Here is a 27,296-nt window from a genome sequence, read left to right on the forward strand (position 1 = left end):
GAGTTTGAATTCTACCCCATACACTGACTTTGGATAAGTCATTTAACATCTCAGACTCAGTTTCTTCATCTGTGAAATTAAGATAATTTTAAAACCTACCACACAGGGCCGTTTTGAGGATCATACAAGACACCTCCAATATGAAGTCTCTTTGACTGTGTTCCTAATGCTCTTATAGTCAAAACCAGCATGAATTTTTACAATGCTTACTGTGTCAGACAGATATCTTCTTGATTGAACTTTTGCCCTGCTGCAGGGGCCTTGATTCATTCTCTTGCAGCTTTAGTTAGCCATCAGAAGTTCCATTTAGTTTATGTTTCCAATAAAGAAATTCCCCCTACCTGAGTTTCACTTGAGCCTACTTTGGCATCAATTACCTTTTCTCAAACAAGTCTATTGTTCTCATATACATAGCTTGCCACCGGAACCCCATTCTCATTCCTTAACACATCTCCCTCAACCTCAGACTGGAATGAGTTTCTCGTATGTAGGAACAAACCTCTATAAAGCCATGGTGAATGTGTATGCTTTTATGTTGTCTACTTGTATATCAAATAATTTTGAATTTTATCATTGTATCATCTTCCCAAGTACCAATTTTCTAGAAATTTCCATACCCAGGTATTCACTTTAATCTTAGTTTTGAAACTAAATAAAGCAAAACCTTAAAGCACTCAAGAAATGTTAATTATTATTATTTATTTGTTATTACCACTGCCTCAGGTTGGGATAACTTACTGAGCAGAGCTATATATACTCCCACATAAGAAGGATGAAGTGACCACTGAGCACTAAAGAGGCAAGGGGTCAATTATACAACCAATAAACAGTTATTAAACACCTACCATAAGCCAGGAAACTATGCTAAGGGGAAATAAAGATATGAAGGATATAGTCCTTAGTTACTTATTGAAAATGGAAGTGACCTATTAGCATAATCTGGCCCAGACAATCCCCAGGAGCACTCAAAGACTAGTAGTCTCTGGGCTTTGTTGTGAGGCCAAAAATGAATATATAAACATGATCAAAAATGAACCCTATAAAAGGTTATTTGTAGACCAATCTGGAGTTCTTTATTTTTTCTAAAGAGATGCTAAAATGTATTATCTATGAAAAGTCTAATTGAGTAACTGAATACATATTAGTAGTGTAGTCAGGCAGCATTTGGACAAATCTTCATCCAAATTGGCTGAGAACAGTTAAAAATTTGAAAGCTCTCTCTATCAGCAAGTATTTAAGTGCCTATTATGTATTCAAGAATATACCATCGTGGATTGTAGATGCAAAATCTGAATTCTACAGAGGAGGTAAAATATAAACACAAAAGTATGATTAAAATACCATACATGTGATGAATGAATGATTCTTTTAAAAGCACTATTAGTCAAAATTTACTTTTTGCCACAGTGCTGGGGATCAAAAAGAAAAACAAAGCAAAGAAAATGCAAGGTTTAGTGGGAACAAGGGATGGTAGTATATTAGAAGCAAAAGAGATCAGGAAAAACTCAGTAGAAGGTGTCACATAACCAATGATATTTAAAAAGCAAAGAATTCTAGCGGGAAAGGTTAGGCAAAAAGGCAAAATTTGGAGTTCCTCTAACATCAGTGACACATCTGAGGATCAAAGCAATGATGTATAATATAGAGGGCATTTTAAACAGATCACTTGGTTTTTTCCTTAATCATGACTTTAACCTTTGTATCTTCAGTTATTTAATTTTCCACTTGCCATTTAGAATTCTGAGCCTTTAGTTTGAAACCTACCTCTGAAATATTCTAGCTATATAATAATGGATAAAGTTACTTAAATACTCTGAGTATCAAGTAGTTATGAGGGTGTTCTAATACCAAACAAACTCACATGTTCTTGATGAATAGTCAAGAGATTCTTCCTTGTATTCAGGGAGACCTATGTTCATGTCAGATCTCTGATCTTATACTGGCTATGTGACTATATGAAAATCAAAGAACCTCTTTATGCCTCAGACAACTCTCCATGACTATATATTGCAGAGAATGTGAAGAAATTCAAAAGGAGTCTCACATAAGAATTCCCTTTACCATTGTAACCATAGGTCAAGTTTCCTTTTCCTAATAATAGTCATATGATGAGAAAGTTGTGGTATATTAGTAGTATGTTTCCAATGGTACAATGATTTCAATAGTCCAATAGTAGTACAATGAACAAGTAACTTAACCTCTCTGACCCTCAGGTTCCTCATCAACAAAATGGTATCAATAATAATAATAATAATAATATATATATATACATATATATATATATATATATACAAATAAAAGCAGATCAGCTTCAATACTCTTCTCCCACATTCAAAACTGATCCTTTGCTAAAAGCCATCATTAAGACTTGGTTCACTTTGGAAACTATGATGATTCTAATGCAAGTGTCTAGAGATACCATAAAGCAAATAATTTTTGATGACATATTTAAATTCTTCCTCTTCTGGAAGACCCTGCAATTGCCATTTCATATAATGGTCCTCCCCTCCAGATAAGAGTCATCAAACTCTGGATGCATGCAATGACCCCTTTTCCTTTCCATTCCAGACTTACCTGTTTGCCCACCAATCTTAACACTCAGCCTGTGGGGAATTCTTGAAGGGACCTTCAAGGTAACTCGGACTTGGTAATGCCTATGAACAAAGGAAAGAAAAATTTGCTGTCATAGAGTACTGGTTTTTTTATTATAAAACAGGGGGAGAAAATGCTGCCTCTTCTAGTGGCATTCATAATCAAAGTATAGCTCATAATATAATAACAAAAAATAATTAAATAAAAGTGGCATTGATAAAGTGGCATTATAATAAACAAAATAAGAATATAGTTAATATAATGCTCTATTTAAATATGAAACATAATAATCAAAGATATCCATCATCATCATCATCATCACCATCCATTCCTTCCACTAGCCAGTTCTTGGCCCAATCCATCCTCTCCAGATATTATTTTCTAATCATTATACCATTACTGAAAAAAATCTAAAAAATATTAGCTCAATGTTTCCCTCCAATTCATTTTTCATTCCCAGTTCAGGCCTCAATGGCCTAATTTCTGGCTTCTTTCTGCCACCTTAATGAGACTACTTTGTTACAGGTCGCCTCTTATTTGCAAAAATCTATTGGCTTTTTCTCAATCCTTATCTTAGACCTATCTGCTTCCCCTGACTCTGTGAATCAACTTTTCATTCTTGACATTTTTATCCATCAGTTTCTGTGATATTACATTCTGCTGGCTCTCTTTCTACCTTTCTCAATTCATAATATCCTTTACTAGGCCACTTTTATTCCAAACATAAATTCATATTTAGTTGTTTCTCAAGATCCATTTTTCTGTCTTGTTTTTTCTGTCTTCCTTGTTAATCTCATTCATTCTTATGATGACCTTATCCAGGGGTGGTTTAGAACCATCTTTTACAGACTGAGGCCATCATGAAATTTTCAATGTAGCATATATGTCATAAAAATAGGCAAGGGCTCCAAATCATGACTTGAGTTACTGTTTTGTTGATTGTCTAGACAAAGAAAATGATAGAAAATTAATACTGCAGATTAAAGTGAAAAGTGCATCTTAAGAATAAAAAAGAAGAAAACCAAATTGCTAGTATCATAAATGAAAATGGTGAACTCACCACCAATGAAGAAGAAATTAAAGTAATAATTTAGAATTATTTTGCCCAAATCTATGCCAATAAATTTGACAATCTAATATTTAAAAACATATAAGTTATCCAGGTTAAATGAAGAGTAAATTAAAAACCTAAATAACCGTATCTCAGAAAAAAGAAAGCAGTATATCTGTCAGATCTATGGAAACTGAAGCAGTTTATGACCACAGAAGAGATAGAGAACATCATTAAAAACAAACTAGATAATTTTGATTACATTAAATTAAAAAGCTTTTGCACAGACAAAACCACTGTAACCAAGATCAAAAGAAATGTAGTAAATTGGGAACCAATTTTTACAACTAGTATTTCTAACAGAGGACAGATTTTGAAAATATACAGAGAACTGAGTCAAACTTTCAGAAAAGATGTCATTTCCCAATTGACAAATGCCAAAGGATATGCAAAGGCAATTTACAGATGAGGAAATCAAAGCGATCCATAGTCATATGAAAAATTGTTCTAAATCACTATTTATTAGAGAAATGCAAATCAATGCATCTCTGAGTTACCAGCTCCCACCTTTCAGGCTGGCCAATATGACCAGAAAGGATAATGATCAATCTTGGAAGGGATGTGGGAAATCTGGGACATTTCTTGGTGGAGTTGTGAATTCATCCAACCTTTCTGGAAAGCAATTTGGAATTATGTCCAAAGGGCAACAAAAATGTGCATACCCTTTGATCCAGTAATACTACTACTGGGTCTATACTCCAAAGAGATTAAAAAGGGCAAAAAAAGATCACTTGTACAAAAGTCTTCATAGCAGCCCTGTTTGTGGTGACAAAGAATTGGAAATAAGTGAATGTCCTTCAATTGGGGAATGGTTTAACAAACTGTGGTATATGTATGTCATGGAACACTATTGGTCTATTAGAAACAAGGAGGGATGGGAATACAGGAAAGTATTGAAGGATTTGCATTAACTGAAGCTGACTGAGATGAGCAGAACCAGAAAAACACTGTACACCCTAACAGCATCATGGAGGTGATGATCAACCTTGATGGACTTGCTCTTTCCAGCAGTGCAACAATCATGGACAATTTGGGGCTTTCTAAAATGAAGAATACTATCTATATCTAGAGAAAGAATTGTGGAGTTTGAAGAAAGACCAAAGACTATTACCTTCAATGTGCAAAAACAAAAATTGTTATCTTATCTGATTATGTAATTTTGATATCTCTTATACTCCATTTTTCTTCCTTAAGAATATGATTTCTCTATCATCACATTCAATTTAAATCAACCTATACCATGGAAACAATATAAAGACTAACAGACTGCCTTTTGTGGGGGGTGGGGGGAGGGAAGCAAGAATGGGGGAAAATGATAAAACTCAAAATAAATAAAATCTTTCTTTTAAAAAAAAAGCATATCTTGCACACATATTTTCCCTGTAGTCTTAATTGCTTAACATTTGCCATCATAATCCCTTATCTTATCCACTCATATGATTTCAATTATATCCTCTACATGTATTGAACAAATCTTATATATTGAACAATGAGTATAAGTTACATAGTTCAAGTGCTATATTATTGGCACACTGGTCTTTCAAACTCAATTGTGTTCATTAACTCTGAAAAACCTCATCCATTTCTGTTGACAGCATCCTTTTAGTCATCAAAACTTGATCAAGCTCAAAAATTGATCATTTACTGAAAAGGCTTTTAATGTGTTAAAATATGTTGAAAATACTATTTCTTATCTAATCATTCATTCCAGTCATCTTCCACCTTGACAATGCTGCTGTACTCTGAACCTCCAATAACTGTTATCAGGAGGTTGTTTGGAACTTCTGCCATGGTCCAGGTTAGCCTTATTGATAACTTACTCGATATAAATTTCCTCACTCCCAATGATGTTTTCATTCCCTTCTTATCTGACAATGTTGCTGCTACTGCTGCTACTGAGCTTTCCAATTGAACTTCAAAGAACTATGACAAGGTGAAAGTTTAGAACTAGAATCAGGTTGTCCTAAATGTTGAGACAGCAATATACCTATCTGGTTACAAAATTTACCATACTCTTTGACCCTCTCCATTTTCTGACCTGCTACTACTGCAAAAATCTTTCCAAAAGAACCTCCAAACATTTACCAAGAAGAGATTTAGGACTCTGGACCTGGACCAAATATGTTCTAATAGGTAAGACCTCTCTTTATCTGGCCAACTTCAGGTTCTTTCATGCTTTTTCTTCTTTAGCCATCATTTTACCCTTCTGCTACAATCGATAGATAGATAGATACATGCATACATACAGACTTCACTTCCCATCCACCTTTGTTCTGAGAACTATAAATCATATTATCAATAAAAATCTTAAGTACTGATTCCAGAAAGGTCATGTAAATTGATTGCCTTCTTATAACACCCATGACCCCTTTGATTTCTCAAATTAAATAATTTTTCTTTGGACTATTTTCTATAAATTGTCTCTCTCTCTTAGAATATAAGCTTCTTAAATGAAAGAATTAACAAGGTCATACAATATATCTGTAGTCTTTGTACCATGCCAATATAGTAGGCAATTAATAAATCCTTTTTGATTCCTTTATTCTAATTTAAAAAGAAGATGGAGTTAAAACTAGGAAGAACCATAATGGGTATCTCTAAGAAATGCTATTAAAAATCAAATATTCCCGATATCCTTGCGCTGATGTCCTATTAAAAAGAACTTTTTGTCCATATGGACATCACATACTCAACTATTTTCATTATACGTGTAAATATTTTACATATTTGAATGTTTTGAACATAAATGTCGAACTGAGTCTAATATTTTGTAATCATTAATAAAAGGAATTAAAATGTCAAGTCATTTTCAGATACTTTGCAAATTACTTTTGAATAATAATCATTGGTTCCTTACAATGTTGTTATTATTTATCACTCTCATTTTGCTCCTCAGTAATAAAATGCTTTCTCATAATTTTTCATACATTATTTTGGTGATAAAATCCATGAATGTTTTGTAAAAAATGCATTAACATTAAATTGGAAGATACAGTGTTATTCTTACAATTCTCATCTTTTAATAGTGTAGTAGTATGCAAATGAACTAGAACAAATGTAGTACTATATTAAGTTCAACATTTTTGGTATATATCAATACATATATTGATCTGCCTATCTATCATCTTACTGCCTACCTATCAAAAGATCTATTAATCTCTCTATCCATTATATCCCTATTAAACTAATAAGAAACATGAAGGAAATATAACTGAATATATGAAGATATATGAGTAGGCACAGAAAAATATACAAATACACACACACACACACACACACACACACACACACATATATATATATATATATATATATATATATATATATATATATACACGTAATTCATATATATGTGTTTATCTGTCATTGAGTTCACAAAATTTGATTCCTATACCCTTTATCTTCACTATGAAGTTGAAATTTTATGATTGTATATTAACTTCACTTTTAGAAAAAAGTCTACTTTTCCCAGGGTTTAAATCAGTTGTGTCCCCAGGACACCAGAGCCTGTTGATCTCTCTGTTGGATTAAATATATGACAGAAATAACATTAAATAAGGAGTGGTATAATACTGTATGGCCTTGTTCTAGTTCCATTTCTCTAGTTCTGTAAATCTACAACAAGGAGTTAACTAATCTTTTCAAAGTTCAGCATTCCCTCTGTGGTATGAGTCTGCCAGTTCCATTAGTATTATAACTAAAATTAAAAGATTTCAGGTGTGTATATTTGCATTGAAGTAGATTATCTTGATATTCTGTTTTTTTCTAATTCTTTCAACTCCATACTACACTGTAGAAAAATCACTACCAAATCCTCAAACTGGCAGGTTTTTTTTGAGGTCTTTACTGGTTTTATCAAGAATGAGTGATTTTTTGAGGAGCAATTTATCTCTACTTGATTTTTTTGAAATTTTAACCAGGATTTGTTTGCATTTTGGTAAAAGTGATCCCATTTCATTTTGGGTCAAAATAATCTTAAAACACTTCATTTTCCTATACAAACACCTGCTACAATATCTCCAATAATTACTGAAATGTATTTACTATGAACTATAATATAATCTTTATTCATTATAGACTGCAATCTTTAGCCATACTTTAAAAAAATCACAGAATTCAAATTGGTAAAATCCTCCTCCAATTGTCCCTAGTTTTATTGAATTTTTGTGCTTAAAGCTCAGCTTTGACCTACTTCATTAGTGTAAATCCCCTCCTCTTTATACTTCTCATAATCTCTTTTCTACTGCCTCTTTTCTCACAACAGTCTTCTATGAAAATAAAAAATAGGATATCTATCTATCAACATATATATATATATATATATATCTCAACAGATATATTGATCTATCATCTTACTGCCTATCAAAAGATCTATTAATCTCTCTATCCATTATATACCTATTAAACTAATAAGAAACATGAAGAAAATATGACTGAACATATGAAGATATATGGGAATGCACAGAAAAACATATATATATATATAAATACTTATATACATAGTTTATACATGTTTACATATATGTAAACAATATTTATATATAGAACTATATTTAAACATGTGAATGCATGCATAATTTATATGTATTATACATAAATATATATATACATGTCTTACATATTCAAAATCTCTGTTTCCTTTATGATGAACATCATAAGAACTGCCAGTGGGTAATAGAATATCAGATTCGAACTTATACATTTTGTATCCTTGTGGCACCAAAACAGTTTCTCTGCTGTTTTCTGTGTCAAGTTGAACATCATCACATGTCTTGAAGAGGTCAAGAGACTGTAAGCTCCTTTCTATTCTGTAGATTTAAAGGTACAGTTATAATACATTGGGGAGGGTGTTAACTTTACTGGTATCACTAAAGTCCATCTGGCCAGAACTTAAAGATTCCTAATAATATGCCAGTCTTAGAGCATATATTACTGTTGTCATTGCTATCTCTTATTATGACATGGGCAAATAGTTGGGCTTTTAGTGCATTATTTTTATCATTATGTCTGACATTATACCCTCCACAATTAGGCTCTAAACAATAAGAAAGTGTCACTTGAATCTTTCATGTACTATGTTAGGATCAAACAAGACAACTGAGGATACTTGGATTACATGTTGTACTTTTATTTCTCTATACATTTGCATAAATCATTTCTTATGTTTGGGATAAAAAATCCTTCCCACATTTCTGTAATTAAATCTGAGTCTTTTTTCAAAGTCAAACTTATGGATCACCTAGTTGTCAAAGTTTTATTAAGAAAGAGTGATTTTGGGGAGGCAGAGCCAAGATGGTGGCATGAAGGCAGCATTTCCCAGGAATTCCTCCCCTGCCCAAACTCCAAAAGTCAACAAATTATGACTCTAGTCAAAATTTAGAGGGGAAGAATCAACAGAAAGACTGAGTGATGCATTTCCCAGTCTAAGATAGCTTAGAAGTTCTGTGGGAAAGGTATGTTTCACCAGGACCGGGGGTTGGGAAAAAACCAAGACCACAGGGCAACCCAGTGCAGCCCAAAGATCACTGGCAACAGCTTGAAGGGTGAGTGAGAGAACTCTGCTACACCAGAATGAGTGTGGAGTCGAGTAGCACCAGGCCCAGAATTTGCAGTAAGAATCTGGAGAAAGTAGACTGCACCCCCAGAGACGGTAAGGGAAGTATGAAGAGATTTCTCTGCTCTCCTGGTGGTAGGACTCTGTTGCTAGCCTACACTCAGATCCAGGTTGCAGTTTGGGCTTCCATACTAAGTAACCAAGCTGAATCCCTCCTTACAGCTCCAGGGTAGAGGGGAGTATGGGGTGGGGGGGCTTGATCTACATATCAAAGCACAGGCAAGAGAACATAAGACCCATAAGACCTTGGAGGAATAAAGGTCTCAGTGGTGGTGTCCCCAAAAAACCCCCAAAACCCAAAGCTTTGGAAGTGCTGTCTTGGGCTGATGAAATGAGTAAACAACAGAAAAAGAAGAATCTGACCATAGAGAATTACTTTAGTACCATGGAAGATCAAAACACATACTCAGATGATGACAAAATCGAAGCTTCCACATCCAAAACCTCCAAGATATATAGGGAAATGGGCTCAGACTATGGATGAGTTCAGAAAAACACTTTGAAAAGCAACTAAGGGAGATGGAGGAAAAATTGGGAGGAGAAATGAGAGTGATGCAGAAAAATCATGAAAACCAAACCAATAGCTTGGTGAAAGATATACAAAAAAAAATACTGAAGAAAATAATATGTTAAAAACTAGTTTAGGCCTAATGTAAAAAAGCAAAACAAGAGTCAAATGAAGAGAAGAATGCCTTAAAAAGCAGAATTGGCCAACTGGAAAAGGAGATGAAAAAATTCTCTGAAGAAAATAACTCTTTCAAATGCAGAATGGAACTAAAGGAAGCTGATGACTTTGCAAGAAATCTTCTCCAACCATAGAATACTAGTTTTACATTAATATGACTAAATGGGTAAACCCAATCAAATACTAAAACAAGTCTAAAAATATATGTTTATACTTCCCACCATCGCTTTATCATATCATATTCTGAGTATACATATATTTTACTGAGTTATCTCCTGCTCTCAAGGAATTTGCATTGCAATTACTATAAGTATAGTAAGAAACAAAGATTGTCTAGCAATTCCAGATTCTGAACTATATTACCTTTCAGTAATCATCAAACAACCCTGTACTAAGAAATAGAGTGGTGGATTAGTGGAATAGATAACATAGTAGTTAGTGATTATAAGCAATCTAGAGTTTAATGAAAGGAATAATTCAAGCTTTTGGTATAAGAACAAAAATTTCAGGAAAAACTGGAAAACAGAAACTAAGCATAGAACAATATTTCATATCATAGGATTAAAATGAATAAATTAAGTAAAATGGGAAAGTATAGCAAAATAGACCTTTCAGATCTTTGGCTAAAGAAAAAGAATTTATGACCAAATAAGAAAAAGTAATGATTACAGAAATTAAAAGAGATCATTTTAATTACATGAAATTTAAAAGCTTTTGTGCAAACAACATTTATACAGACAAAATTAAAATGAAAACAGGAAACAGAAAAAAATGACAGCAAGTTTCTCTGACAGGAAGTACTCAATTTTCAAAGACATTGTTAATTGAACTGAATTTATAAAAATAAGAAAACATTCTCCAGTTGATAAACAATAAAAATATATGCACAGTTTTTAGAGAAATAAATTCAAGCTATCAATAGTTTCATGAAAAACTACACTAACACCTAATTAGAGAAATGCAAATTAAAACAGTTACTCTGAGATATCACCTCACATTATCAGTGTGGCTAACATGACAGTAAAGGAAAATGACAAAGGTTAGAAAAGATGTGGAGAAATTGAGGGAGTAACTCATTAGTGGTAGATTTGTGAACTAGTTTAACAACTCTGGATAATAATTTAAAACTACCGCAAAAATTTATAAAACTATGCATACCCTTTGCCTCAGAAATACCACTACTAGTTTTGTATCCCAAAGAGATCAAAGAAAAGGAAAAGAACATGAATGTATGACAAATATTTATAGTGACTCTTTTCATGATGATAAAGAATTAGAAATCTAGGGGATATTCATCAATTAGGGAATGGATGAAAAAGTTGTGGCATATGATTGTGATGGAATACTACTTTGCTATAAGAAACAACAAGCAGGATAGTTTCAGAAAAATCTGGGAAGATTTATGTGAACTCATGAAAAGTAAAGTAAGGAAATTCAGAAAAATGATAGATACAGTAATAGCAATATTGTAAAGATTATCAACTGTGAAAGATTTAACCACTTTGATCAAGAAAATGATCCAAGACAATTCCAAATGAACTGTGATAAATGATTCTCTCCACCTCTAGAAAGAAATCTAATGAACTCTGAATGTGGATTAAATCATATCATTTTTTTACTTTATTTTTATTGCTCTATTTAGTTTGTGGTTTTTTTTGCAACTCAGCTAATATGAAAATTTGTTTGGGATTACCTCATATGTACAGTTGAAATTAAAGCATTTGATGTCTTTAAAAGAATGGAAGAGAGGGAAAGAATTGTTACCTGAAAATTTTTTTAAAAATTAAGTATTATTGGGAAATATTTAATGAAATAAATTAAATAATTTAAAAATAGAAATATATAACAGTATATAGAGCATAGACCCTGGAGTCAGGAGGACCTGAATTCAAATCCAGCCTCAGACAATAATTACCTAGCTGTGTGACTTTCAGCAAGTCACTTAACCCCATTGCCTAGTCCAAATAAAAAAAAAAAAAAGAAGTAGAATATCATACATCCAGAAGAGAACAAAACAAAGGGCTGAGATGAGAGAAAGGAGAATTTCATATCATGTGCAACTCAATCAATCAAAAAAATTTTATTTATAAGTATTCTATAATCTGGGAAAAGTGCTAAGTACTAAGTAAAAAAAGTGCTAAGTGCTAAGTAAAAAGAAACAAACAAAAAGATAGGTAAAATAGCACCAGGCCTCCTAGGGGTATTCACTCTTTAACTTATGTATTTGCAACATAAGAAATAACCTGCACACATATGAACATATAATATTAGGCATAGCTTCTGCATTTAAAAAACTAATTAAGGGGTGGCTAGGTGGCGCAGTGGATAAAGCACTGGCCCTGGAGTCAGGAGTACCTGGGTTCAAAGCTGGTCTCAGACACTTAATAATTACCTAGCTGTGTGGCCTTGGGCAAGCCACTTAACCCCATTTGCCTTGCAAAAAAAAAAAAACCATAAAAAAACTAATTAAAATAAGAAAAACTAAGAAGAGAATTCTTCTATAATTTACTAATTTATTTCTTCAAGAACTACTAATTAAGAGACTATACTCAGACACTTAATACTAATTAGCTGTGCAACCTTGGGCAAATCATTTAACCCCATTGCCTTGCCAAAAAAAAATACTTGGGGTGTGTTGGGGGGGGAACAGTTGGGTGATGCAGTGAATAGAGCACTGACTCTGGAGTCAGGAAGACCTGAGTTCAAATCCAACCTCAGGCACTTAATAATTTCCTAGCTGCATGACCTTAGGCAAGTCATGAAACTCCATTGCCTTGCAAAAAAAAAAAATAGAAAGAAGGAGAAGATGGCAACTAATGAGAGAAATACAAAGTTGCCTTTCTATATCTTGAGTATGAGGTAGAAGAAATGATTTTATCAGGAAAGATATCAATTTTTTTTTTAGAAAACTAAAATCCGTTCATGGTGGATCAAATTATATTCATGCATCTTAGAGGCTCAAAATGCCACATATTGATGACCAAATTTTGGATGGTGAAGCACTCTACTCTTCTGCTAGTCAGAAAATAGACACAGGTCCATTTCTAGGAGCTTACTTGAATAATCTTCCTGTTTTGAAAGTCAGTTTCCAAAATCTGTACATATGAAACAAAGTCTTTGGGAAAGAGGAGATACTACCCTGCCATGATGATGCATTAATGGGAAAGACTTCACTATGACATATACATAGATAGATAGATAGATAGATAGATAGATAAACAGATAGATAGATAGATAAATTTTTATATCAATTATGATATGAATACTAATCTTTCAGAATATCAAAACAAAGAATCATAGAATATTAGACCTAGAAGATACCTTGTAGATACATTTACTTTTTTTATTCTGATTTTGGTTATATTAATTTTTTGTGCAAAAGCTTTTTAATTTCATGTAGTTAAAATTATTTTACTTCTCATAATCTCTATCTCTTGTTCAATTAAAAACTCTTTCCTTTATTCAGAGATCTGAGAAGTACATTTTTTTCCCATGCTTTCCTCAGTTATTTATCCGTTTTGACCTTATCTTGGTATATAGTATAAGAAGGTGTTCTATGCCTAGTTTCTAACAAATTACATTCCAGTTTTCCAAGCAATTTTTGTCAAATGGTGTGTTCTTAAATCTTGTATCTTTGAGCTTTTCAAACAATAGATTGTTATGATCATTTACTGCTGTGTATTGCTTACTTAATATCTTTTTTTAAAGTAAGAAAAGGAAGATCTGGAAGGTGTGAGCAATTTGTTCAAGGTTACATAATTAATTCATGGGAAGATAGTTGACATAATAGTTAGCTAGGTGATATAATGAATAGAACAGTAGACCTAGAATCAGGAAGACAAGAACAAATTTGACCCCTGACCTCAGGTGTTCATTAGCTTTGTGACCTTGACCAAATTTTGACCTTGACCATACTTTTGCATGTCAGTTAACTCATCTATAAAATGGGGATAATAATAGTACCTTTCTACTAGTGTTCTTGTGAACATAAAATGAGAAGACCATTTTAACATGCTTTATAAACCTTGTCATTACAAAAATATAACTATCATTATTGATTCTGGAAAATGAAGGAAAAATTAGAATAAAAGAAAAGAATTAGAATGCATTGGACCTAATGACCATTATAATGGAAAGAAAATTGTTTCATTTGTGGTAGTGCTCTTGTTGAATCATCTGTCTAACAGTTTGTTAGAGCAAAATTTTAAAAATACAAAAATATTAGGAATACCACAAATGAGAAAATAAATGACATTCAATTAAGCTATCTCTATGTGGATAAATAATATTAACCCCAAACTGGGAAAATTATGGAAAAAATATTGATAATGATTTATAACTATTTTAACAATTCCAAAAATGAATAGGTATTTATTTAGTGTTTGCTTTTCACCAGACTCTTTGCACCAGAACAAATATATTAGGTTATTGAATGTTACATCCTTAATCAAAGTCCATTTTAAAATCAATAAATCATTCTATGACTGATTCATGGAATGCTAGAATCTGAAAAAACAAACCTGAGAATTATTCAAATATCATTGGAGAGGAATATTTGGCATCAGACTACACCACAGTTACACACTAGGAATGATACAAAGTAATAATAAGGATAACATGACAGAAATAATCACTGAAAAATTGAAAAATAAAAATGAAAAATTTGTTACATAACAAAAGCTTTGGAATTTACATTTGGAATTTAAAGAAAGGTCTCCAGTGAACCTTGAAGGGAAAATCATGACAGAAATATCAGAGGCACAGAATATGGCAGGCATAGAAGGGGGTTAGGAAATAGGCATGGAAGATTTGGCTCACCTGCTAAGGAAAACTAATTATTAAATTTCAAGCATGAGCATTTACACCTGAAAATCAGAAAACACTATAAATCAGGTTCTGATTTACGATTTTACTTATTGTCTGAGCTTAAGAATGTGATGGAGAAACAATACAATTTAAACTTAAAAGTTTAAACTAACAAAAGTAATGCACATGATATTAAACCTTTATGACATCTTTAGTTGAAAAAATACAATGAGGCCAGTGATCCATTAAAATATTTTGATATCAGCATATTTCACTATTGCTACTTATGGGAATGCTATATTTCTAGGCCCTTTATACTTCAGTTGTTTTTGCTTCTTTGATCCTTTCCATTAAGTCCTCCCATACAATTAGTTTTCAAACTGAGTATCAGATTTCATTTCCTATATTTCTCCAATCTACTGAAGAGGTTGATGACCTCAAGTTTCCAGGTGGGCAAACTGGTGGTAGCAGATACTACCTGTTTTATCAACAGTGTTTATAAATTTCACAGAACTCCATCTGGGGTCTTGTTTTAAGTTAGTGATGTGTTTATCCATAAACTTTTGTATCATAATTGTGTATTCACTTTTTATTTTCTAGCTATTTACAATTTTAGTCCAGTAATGAACCTTTGACTTCAACCACAAAATTATAATTCTCACAGAAGAGGTCAATGCCAGAGCAAGCGATTGGACTAAGTCATAATAATGGTTGACATTTCCAGAGTGTTTTACAATATACATAAAATTTTATACTATTACATCATGTCTTCATGACAAACTAGTAAGTAACAACAACTCATCCTGTTATGAAACACTTTCTTCATATCAGCACTATGAAAGTGGTAACACAATTGTGCAAATATTCTAATCATTTTACAAATGAGGAAACTGAGGTTCCAAAAACATCATTTCTTTGATAAATGATGGGACTCAGGGATGGGGCTGAATATATCTCTGCTCTAATTATAATCAAAACAGCACAATCACAATTCTGGTATTAGCCTCCTCTTTCAGATTTCTTCTCACTGACCTGAAGCCTTGGAATGCTCTATTAAGGAGAGGAATTATGTACTGATTTGAAAATGGGACAAGCTTGTTCATCATAATCATTCATTAGCATTCATTTATCATTCTTTCATAGAATATCTCACTCATATCATACAATTTGTGTACATTTATTAATCAAAAAGCATTTATTTGGGGAATGCACTATTCAAGCAAAAGGCTAGGAAGTGGGAAACAAAGGTAAAAATGTAATAGACTCTTCCCTTAAGGCACTTGTATGCTATCAGGGGAAAAATATACATAGATATAATTTGCAAAAGCAAATTTAATTTGAGGAGCTAAGTACCATGGGAGAAGGGTGATCAGGAAAAGTCTCAGGTAAGCTAATAAATCTGAAGAAGCTTTAAAGGATACTAAGAATTCTAAAAGAAAAAAATAAGGAATGATTCAAATCCAAGCATTGGCAAAGGGATGAAGAAAGGAGATCCAATGTGGTTTGGGAAGAAGAAGAGGAAGGACAATTCAGTTGGACCTTTGAAAATGTGACAGGGAGCATATATTAATGTCAACAAAAATAGGTTCAAGTCATTTTACAAAGAGATTTAAATGATAAATTAAGGGATTTGTGTTTGATCTTAAAAGTAATAGGAGGACATAGGCAGGGGATTTACCAAGGTCAGACTTGATTAGGTATATAATTTTGTCAGCTATGTGATGCATGAACTGGAAAGAAGAAAAACAGAAAGCAAAATTAGAGACAATTGAAAGAGTACCGGAAAAAAAAAAGATGATTAGGGCTTAAATTAGAATTGTTACTGTGAAAGTGAGAGAATGAATATGGGCAAAATAGAGAGCTAGATATCTGGCAATTGATAAGATATATGAAGTGAGATAAAAATGAGACTTTGAGGATAACTTTCAGCCCAAGGGCTTGAATAACTAGAAGGATGATAGTGCTTTATGGTGGTAAAATAGAAAAAAAATGAAGAATTCTATTTTAGACATATGTCAGGTTTGAAAAGTCTATTGATATCCAGTTCAATATGGCCAGTTAGCAGTTGGTAAAGTGGGACTAGAGCCCAGAAGAGAGATGAGGGCGAGATGAATATCTGGGAAACATCTTCACAGACATCACTGAACCCATGATAGATGGTAAGGTCACAAAGGTTACATGATAAAATAAGGATGGTCACTGAGGAGGGTCAGTTGTATAAGGAGGAGGAAAACCAATAGAAATGCATGTAGTACCATCTAAACCCAGAAGAGCATCCAGGAAGAGATTGAGGTCAATAGTGTCAAATGCTGCAGAATGATTCCAAAGGGTTAGCGACTAAGAAAAGGCCACTGAATCTGAAAATTAAGAGATCACTTTTTTGGTAAAGATGTTTCTCTTAACCAGAAGTAAGTTGTCCAGATCCCCATAAAAAAAAACAGAACATCTCATCAGATCGATCAAATAATGATCAAGAAATCCACTGACAAACTTCCACTTCAAAGCTATACTGATCAATATCCAGAAGCCCACCGACAATAGAAAAGAGTCTAATAAACACAAATTAGCCTCTCCAGAAGCTTCAAATAATAAGTGTTAATGGTTCTATGTTCAGAGGGAGGGAGGAAGAAAGAAGAAAGGAAGGAAGGAAGGAAGGAAGGAAGGAAGGAAGGAAGGAAGGAAGGAAGGAAGGAAGGAAGGAAGGAAGGGAGAAGGAAGGAAAGAAGGAAAAGTAAGGAAGAAAAGGAGAGAAAGGGACAGAGGGGTGGAGAGATAGAGGGAAGAAGGCTGTTGACAAAAAAAATTGGAAGAAAATAAATAGCAAAGGGATGAAGAAAGGAGATTCAATGTGGTTTGGGAAGAAGAAGAGGAAGGACAACTTGGTTGGACCTTTGAAAATGTGAAGATAATATGGTCTTAGAAGATAATATGGTCTTACCTAAATAATGAACTCCCTGAAAACTAGAATTGGCAAAACAGTAATCAATAACTCTAAGAGACAGCTAGAAATGCCACATGAAAGGAAAAGTAAAGAGATCTTTGCCATGTCATCAAAGAGTATGGGAAATGAAGTAAGGTACAAAAGGACTGAAAATAGAGGAAGGGATTAAATACTATATGTATGTAAATAAAAATGTATATCTATATATGTGTATTGCATTTACATTCACATAGAGGTGAAAGAGAGCCATTAGAACTATTAAATATGAGAGTAACACGGACCTCTGATTTAGGAAAACCAATGTGGCAATCAAGCAGAAGATGAATTGGAATGGACAGAAACTTGAGGCATGGAGATCAATGAATAAGTATTGCAATCATTCAGGTGTGAGGTGATCAGGCCTACCCCAGGGTGATGGTAGTGAAAAGGAAAGGAGATATTGCAAAGGCAGAATCAATATGATATGGCAACTTGACTGGTTAGTGAATGAAGATAAGATGAAGAACATGACTATGTTTCCAGTCTTGGTTACTATGACTGGGGTGAATGATGTTACCCTCTACAATAATAGAGAAGTTTGGAAGGGGACAAGCATTTGGAAGGAATGATAATAATTTCATTTTGGGACATATTAAATCAAAGAAGTATAGTATGTTAAGGATGATAAAGACTTAATAAACTTTAGGAATTGGCAGCAAAGTAGATGGTAGAGCTGGTAGCCTACTATGTTTCTATAAGTATTATCTATGATGATACATATATATTTATGCATATATATGTATATATGTGAGAAAATATATAATTGTGAGAAACTATGTCCTTGATCCATTGATGTTGAGAGCTTGATAGTGTACTTGAGAGCAAAATAGGAAGAAGGGCTTTATGTAATTTATTTTGAGAGTAAAGATTGTTATTAGTGTCTAATCAGAACAGGAAGGCTAGGACCTGTTGGAACTAAATAAGGACATGAGAGGGGATGATCCTAGCAAATGATAAGGAGGTGATCAGAGGGTGATGAATTAGATAAACCTATTTAAACTTGGTCTTTGTCATTCCTTTCTCTGTGGCACTAGGCAGGACATAGTCCCTGTCTGTATCAGTTTCCACAACTGTAAAAATATGAATATTCATAATTATCTCCTTTCTAGGGTTGCTATAAGTATCAAATAGGATAATATTTGCAAAAATGGAATTTAACACAGTGCCTAGAACATCATAAATACTTAATAATTATATGACCCCCCTTTCTGAATTCCAGAAATATTTAATTCTACTGGACCCTTGGCTCCACTCTGGAATCTAGAAGAGCAAAGAAGAGTTGAACAAGAGGAAAGAAAGAGATGGAGGAGGAGGAGGAGGTAGAAGGGATGAAATGAAAGAGAAAGAAGGAGGAGAAAAGAAGTCAGAGGTACTTTGGTAGGGAAGGACAAAAAAGATGAAAGGGTTAGAGAAAAGGAAAATAAGGAGGAAAGAGGAGACTGAAATTAAGTATAAGTATGAGGAAACAAAAGGGAGAAGAAAAGTAAGGCAAATTAAAGGGATAGGAAGATACAAAGGAATGTAAAATTTGAAAATAGAAGAGAAGAAAAAGAAAGGAGATGGGATAGAGAAGGAAGAGAAATTGAAGAGAAACAGAAAGAAGAAGAAAAAAGAAATATGGAAAGAGACAGGAGGATGGAGGGTGATGGCAAAGATAACTGAGATAGATACATCTTACATTTTAAAATACATGGTGAAATTCTAACATACAAACTATAAATATGCTACAATTTTAATTAGAGTTACATATTCTCAATGAAATCGAAATATGGAAAGAGACAGGAGGATGGAGGGAGATGGCAAAGATAACTGAGATAGATACATTTTACATTTTAAAATACATGGTGAAATTCTAACATACAAACTATAAATATGTTACAATTTTAATTAGAGTTACATATTCTCAATGAAATCATATGTATTTTCTGCAGTGAATTGCTTTATCCTTAGTTCTATTATCTGTCTCAAATGAATTACATGATGTCAATGAAAACAATTTCTATTTGGCCTATTTTATCTTTACCTCTGTTAATCTTTGCCTGCCTCATTTTTCACACCAATATCTATTTCTGTGCCTCAAGCTAGTCTCATTTTAAAGTTCAGTTACATTTCAGAGAATTTTCAAGCCACTATAACTGTTCTCCAATTCTACTGACTCCAAAAGCATTCTGAGAATTAATGTTTGTGAAATTCACCAAACATTCTGACTGGGCTTCACTTTTGCATTCTATGTATTTAAAAGCTGTTAATGGAAAGTCCAAGACAGAGAGTTGGGTGACTTATCCTGGATCTGTGAACTCAGATTTTCTATCAAAGTGTTATGTTAGTGGAAACAGTGGATGTTATTCCTTCAGACTTTCAAATCACAATCAAAATATTATATTATTGCTATTATCATCATCACTTCCGAATCACACCCTACCCTCTTGAAAACTCAGCCTATTATCTACCTGCATTGGAATTGTGTTGGGGACAAACAATTATTGTTTACCTTCTCCAAAAGCTTGATGTAAAAGAAAAGTTCTAAGTCTCTTTCTTCCTACTCAACATGGTCTAATATTTCATTAACATTTAGTAATTTCTCTGAACTAGAAATAGAGCACATCACACATCACTAAGACGACCCATTACAATGCCTTGAAGACATATTAGTTTACACTGGTTAATTCCATTGCTAATCTTATTTCCAGAGATCAGATGGTGAAATAAAAGTTTCTTCTGAGTAGAAACATTACATATACTATATGTTTTGCCAGTCAATTTTGTGTAATTTTTTTCTTTATTAAATAGAAAGTTGAATAGTGTGAAGGTATTGAACTCTATTATCAGGAATTAACTGTTGTATAAAAATCAGAGTTCAGTCCTTTTTCACTTTTCTGTCCTATTTTTCATGATTCCATTTGGGGATTTCTTTTTTCCTTTTTTTTTCATTTGAGGATTTCTTGACAAAGATATTGGAATGGCTTTTTATTTCCTTCTCCAAGTAATTTTATATGTGACAAAACTGAGGCAAAATTGTGACTCTCCCAAGGTCATAAGATAATAAGTAGCTAGCAGTTTTGAACTCATATAAATGAGTCTTGTTGACTCTATACCTGGCATTCTATCCACCATGCCATCTGGACTCTCATTAAAAAAGGAATCAACAATTTTAATGGATCAGATCTGTCACGCAGTTGGATTTAAAAGGCAGGTAAAATGACTTAGTTGATAAACTGTTGGACCTAGAAGAGTGAGGAAGACTTGAGTTCAAATTTTGTCTCATTTACTGTTTGACCTTGGTCAAGTTGTTAATCTTTGCCTGCCTCATTTTTCACACCAATAAAAATGGGAATGAGAACACCTTATTAATGGGAGTTGTTAGGAGAATTAAGATAAAATATGTAAAGTCCTTTAAAAGCCTTAAATATTATGTAAATATTAACTAGTATTATATGGGTGAGTTTTATTACCAACTCCTGTCCTTGCTTATAAAGAGAATTCTCTTTCTGCATAATGATTCAAATCATAGTGATCCTTCAAGGCTCACCCCCTACAGAAATTAAGCTCAGATTGACCACTTTCTATGCATTTCTATCCTACACCAAACCTGGAACAAGATTATGCTGACTCATATAAAAATCTTTTTCTCTTAAATGTCCTTCATAGGTCCTGAGACTAAATGAGACTAAATATTTCTTTGGGGCTAGGACCATATCATCTCTTCCTTATGTTTTCCTTAAGGAGTGTAAGGACCATAAAACTGCTGAATCTCCCAGCTGGAGGAGACTACAGAGATTAGCTAGGCCCCTCCATATCTGACTCAATTCCCTCTAGAAAAAATCAAATAACATTATCCTCATTCAATACAAGGGACACTGAGAAGAGATATAAAAGCTTGGTAGCCCAGTGGATGGAGAACTAGGCCCAGAATCGGGAGACTCAAGTATAAAGTTGACCTCAGACACTCCAGAATATAGGCTTCCACTGACAGCGCATGCTACTTTCTCAAAGCTCTAATTCATTTTTTTCATTGAGATAAATGTGCTCTTAAGCAACTTCAAAGAATCACAGATGACAGGCTTGAAAAAGACCACAGAGACAATCTAGTTCAAAATCTTCCTTGAGGCAACAATCTCCTTTATAGTATCCATGGCATAGATACTCACTTTTGTTCAAAGACTTCTAATGATGAAGAATCCCAAGACAGTCCATTTCATTTGGCATAGCTTTATGTCAGGATGCTTTTACTTTTATGAAGTCTATATCTTCCTCTCTGCAATTTCTATCTATTGTTTTCATTATGTCCTCTAGGACCAAGCAAAACAAATCTAATTCATTTTCCACATGGCTGCCCTTTAAAGACTTGAAAACAGTTCTCATGTTTCCCTAGTACCTTACAATAGAGCATGTAAACAAATAACCAAAGTGCTTAAGAAAGGAAAAAGGAAACGGAGATTAGATGAGAAACTCTGGCAGGGAAGATATCACTGCTAGCTTGAGAGATCAAGGAAAGCCCACTGGAAAAATAATCAAAACAAGGTCTTGAACAAATAGAAAGATATGTGAGGGTTATCTATTCTATGTGTTCATTCATGGTGGTAGGCAGTAACAGGGTAGAAACAAGTGAATGCAACTGGAAAATAGATTTATGATTTGAAAAATAATAAAATAACTCAACACAAGGCTAAAAAAGTTTATACGTCTACTTTACAGGAAATAAGAAAACATTAAAGATTTGAAAGAAAGGAAGTAGCATGGCCAGGTTGGTGCATTTAGAAGATTACCTTGGCAAAGGATACACAAGGGACTGTAGAAGGGAGAAACAGAAGGTAGGAAGACCAATTAGGATGCTATTCACATATTGTAGCTGGAACATTAGAAAAGCTAAAATTAGGTAGCATCAGTGAAGAAGAAAGAACATGTGAAGGGTGGTTATTGTGTAATAAAGCTTAATAGAACTTGGTAATAATAACCTAGAAACTTTCCCTAGTAACATCAATATGAATAATTGTTAACTTATGCCCATATTTTCAACTCTTCCAAATCTCAGTAATTTCTTTTGGGCAGCTGATAGCTTCTAATCATTTGAATGAGGATGAGTATAGTAAAGAGAAGCTTTTTTTCTTGAAAGTAGAATATGATTGTCCTGATTCAATACAAGGGACACTGAAGAGAGATATAACAGCTTGATAGCCCAGCGGATGGAGAGCTGGCCCCAGAATCAGAAGACTCAAGTATAAATTTGATCTCAGACACTTTCAAGGAATAACACTGAGCAAATCATTTAGCCACAATCTGCTTCAGTTTCCTAATCTATGAAATAATCTATAATCTATAAAATAATCTATAAATAATAATCTATAAAATAGCTAACTGAGGGTTATTACAAGGATAAAATAAGATGCAACATTTTACAAATCATAAAGCACTAGATATTATTAATAGCTATTATTATATTCACTTCAAGAAAGTTTATTGGAAATGACTACTCTCAATGTAAATAGGCATTGCCTTATCGGAGGAGGTAAAGTTGAGGGAATATGTAACCTAGTTAGGCCAAAAGGAGGTGAAAGGCTTCTAGCTTTTTAGACATTAAGATGCTTCCTACCTCTCTCCTGATTACTGTCGTAATAGAAAATCCATGTCCACAGAGAGCCAACTGGAACCAAGTGGGATTGTGCAGTTCAATCAGGAGAAATGTAAATCTCACAGTTTGATGATCCTTTTTTTTTTAAATAAAAGTCAGTATTGATGGATATACATGTTGTTGAGCTAATGATGCCTTTGATAATCTAAAGTCTGACTAAGCTTGATTTATACTCTATTGCTTCAACTTATACTATATGAGACTGCTCATTAATGAGCTAAAATTTTAATATTGATTATATTCTAATGATTCCCTTCAAATGCGGATTTTTTCAGAGGCAGGAAAACAAGTTTAAACCATTCCTCAGACACTATCTGTGTGACTTTGTGCAGGTCACTTAATCTCTCTCAGTCTCATTTTCCTAATCTATAAAATGTAGATAATAATAGCACCTACATTATAAGAATATTGAAAGGATCAAATGAGGTAATATTAGTTAAGGAAGGAAGCAACAAATATCAAGTATTTTCTAATGCTAAGGACTTCAAAAATAGTATCATCTTTGATCCTTATAATAACCCTATGAGATTATTATGAATTTATATCAACGAACTGAGTCAGACAGGGACTGGTGAAGTATCACCCAGCCAAGATTTTGAGGGCACATTTGAATTCAATCTTCTGGATACTCTCTCCCCTATATCACCTAGCTGTCTATAAAACATTTTTTCAAAACTTAAAATAGCTAATTAAGTTAATTGAGTTAATTACTTGCCATCATTACCTGTTAAATACCTCCTTCTCTTTCTTCTCCCTACCCACTTTCTTTCCTCTTTCCCTTAATTTCTCATCTACTCCACTTAAAATTTTGAATTTTTAAATCAAAACTATTTGGATTTTCAGCTGAGTTGACAAGATAAGATCAATTCCAAAAATGCCAGGTACTCAATGGTAGAAACCAAGGGGTTGAAGGGTGGTAAGAGAGGAGAAAGTGAGGTCAACATTATGCTGACTCACAGACGAATCAGTTTTAAAGCCTAGGTAAAAACAAATAGGAAGGACAGGGGCAGGTTTGGGGGACAGAGGATTCTGTTTTAGTCATATTGAATTTGGAGTGCCAGGGCATCATCTAGATAGAATTATCTGTGAAGTAGTTAGAAATGCAAAAATAGGGGCACCTAGGTAGCATGGTGAATACAGCTCTGGCCCTTGAGCCAAGAAGACCTGTTCAAATTCAATCTCAGAAACGTGACACCAGGGATGTGACTATGGGCAAATTACTAAATCCTGATTGAGACACACACACACACACACACACACACACACACACACACACAGACACACACACAAATGAAGCTTAGGGAAAGATGAGGTAGAGCATCACTTGCATAGCAATGGTAACTGAAATCAGAGAAGGCGATGGCAACTTTTATATTATATGATCTAGATGTCTTTTTTATATTTCCAGTATCTGGCCAAAATAGGCATTCATTTCATTCATTCATTCATTCATTCAGTCTCACACTCACTTGCTTATATAGCTATATTTATATAGATATTTATATACATATATGTCATTAGTATTTATACTTTTCAATGTATTTTTGTACATGAATTTTCTCTTCATAGTCATGATAACATTGTACATAGGCAAAGCAAGGAAAGGGAGTTTCAGAGACAATAAGTTTATCATGGTCAATTGGCAAGTCAGTTAGTGGTTAAAACTGGGACTGCAGTCAAATCCTGTGCCCTGGGTGCCCATTGCTTCATGTTGTTGAAAGAAGATAAAAGTAGAAAATTTAAACTGATTTTATTTTCCATCTGACAAAACAGAATTTGTCACCCAGCAGCAAGAAGTGTGAAACACAGTTGACTTTACACCATGTCATCACCCTGACAGGGTGCTATTTCACTACTCTTAAAGAGATGATAGTCTTCCATCAAAAATGCGTGACTCAAGGGGAGTCATCTGTGGCTGTGTAAAGATGACTGAGAACGGGTGGGACAGGAGGCAGTGGGCATGAAAAGTCCAAGATAATAGGGGGGTAAAGGGGAATTTAAAAGACAGCTAATTCAGTTCAATTTTGAGGTACACATTCTGCAAATCCATAAATATTTTTTCCTATTATTGTTAATGGCCTTATTGTAATTATGGTTAGAAACAGAAGCAGCTATCATACTTTGGAGTCAGGAAGATCTTGGTTGAAGCATTTACACCAACACACACTGACTATGTGACCTTGGAAAAGTTATTTAGCTTTATGATACTCTAAGTAATGCTCAAGAATTATAAATTGCAGTATTGCAGATTGGTGTCAGGGCAGGTAGATGGCACAGTGGATAGATCACCAGCCCTGAAGTCAGGTGAACCAGAGTTCAAATCTAGAATCAGACACTTAATAATTACCTAGCTGTGTGATCTTGGGTAAGTCACTTAATCCCCTTGCCTTGCAAAAACTAAAAAAAAATGGTGTCAATTTTCATTAGATTAAGAATTTTTCTCACCCAGAGTTTCCTAAGCTAAAGAAATCACCAGGTCTACCTTCCTTCCTCCACTCTCATTTCCCTCAAAAATAGAAAAAGAATGGAAGGAAGGAAGGAAGGAAGGAAGGAAGGAAGGAAGGAAGGAAGGAAGGAAGGAAGGAAGAAGCAGAATAATACATTGGAAATATCCCTAAATTTGGAGATCAGACTACTTGTGATTTAAAATTCAATACTTAAAACTATTTGCTATATGACCTTAAAGTCACATATCCACTTTTATTTTCAGTCTCCTCATCTGCAAAAAGGTAATAACAGACCTGCATTACTACCTACCCATCACAGGGCTGCCATGAAGAAATGTCTAGTTAAGCAAAAAGAATGATATAAATATGAATTATTATTTTTACTATTATAAAAAGGACGAAACTGAGATGGGCAGAGGTGACTTGAGTTGTCCAGGGTCATACTACTCATGAGTAGTCGAGTTCCTTATACCTAAAGATGTTAATAAGATGAAAAATACTAGAAATATTGCTCAGGTCATTTCTGCAGTATGCTTTGACCTACATAACCTCTGAGGTCCTTTCTAATTCTGAAATTCTATGATCGTAGGAGTTGACTTCTCATCCAATCAAAATACTTTATTATCATTTATTTATTACCTTTGAGGTTATATTCAAGTCTCTAGACTACTAGCCCAGATTCTACTTCAGTAAGTGGGCTGAAGAACAAAATGAATAATCAGTCTTTATAAATACTGGAGTTTCTCGTGTGTGTGTGTGTGTGTGTGTGTGTGTGTGTGTGTGTATTGTGGGTGGTGGGGTTGGAGATGAAGGGGAAAGGATAGAACAATCTGCCATGTATTGCTATACATTTCCTACAGTAACTCAGGGGTTTCTGTCACAACAGACAATTCTTTTGGTTTCAAATTCAGCAGGTCATTTGGGTCAGGCTGTCCCTGCCAATTCCTCCTCCATCAGTACAGGGTGACACTCATTGGCATGGCAATATTAAAGCTTCTTAGAGTCTGCTCCAGGATAACAAGCAATGAGTTGGAGGGGCTTGATGCCAGAACTCTGGGAAACTACAGGCAATAGGCTAGGAGTCAGAAATTCAGTAGCTAGATTCTCAACCTGCGTTGACTACAATTCTTTTCTTCTTTACACTGACTACCAGTTGTAATGAATAAGGGGCTGCTAGGTAGAGGTGGTTAGAGCACAAGGCTTGGAATCAAGAAGACATCTTCGTGATTGCAAATACGTTCTCATATACTTACTAGCTAAGTAACCATTAATCCCATTTGGCTCAGTTTTCTCAAATGTAAATTAAGCTGGAGAAGGAAATGGCAAATCATTTTGATTTCTCTGACAAGAATCTCCCCCCGGCCATGGGCTAACACAGTCATACATGACTGAAATGATTCAATAACAATTTGTAATGAATGATGATATTTAT

At 33.8% G+C, this 27,296-nt stretch overlaps 1 protein-coding gene across 2 annotated transcripts in view; it reads right to left on the minus strand.

Annotated features, from left to right (window-relative positions):
- FAM135B (family with sequence similarity 135 member B) overlaps window positions 1-27,296 on the minus strand; it is a 510,321-nt gene that overhangs the window by 250,813 nt on the left and 232,212 nt on the right. For both annotated transcript variants that reach the window (XM_074202646.1, XM_074202647.1), the window contains exon 3: window positions 2,575-2,654. In XM_074202646.1, the coding sequence (XP_074058747.1) occupies window positions 2,575-2,654 (80 nt within the window). The remainder of the gene's footprint in view (window positions 1-2,574; window positions 2,655-27,296) is intronic.

Source organism: Macrotis lagotis, chromosome X (genome assembly GCF_037893015.1).
Source record: "Macrotis lagotis isolate mMagLag1 chromosome X, bilby.v1.9.chrom.fasta, whole genome shotgun sequence".
Classification (NCBI taxonomy): Eukaryota; Metazoa; Chordata; class Mammalia; order Peramelemorphia; family Peramelidae; genus Macrotis; species Macrotis lagotis.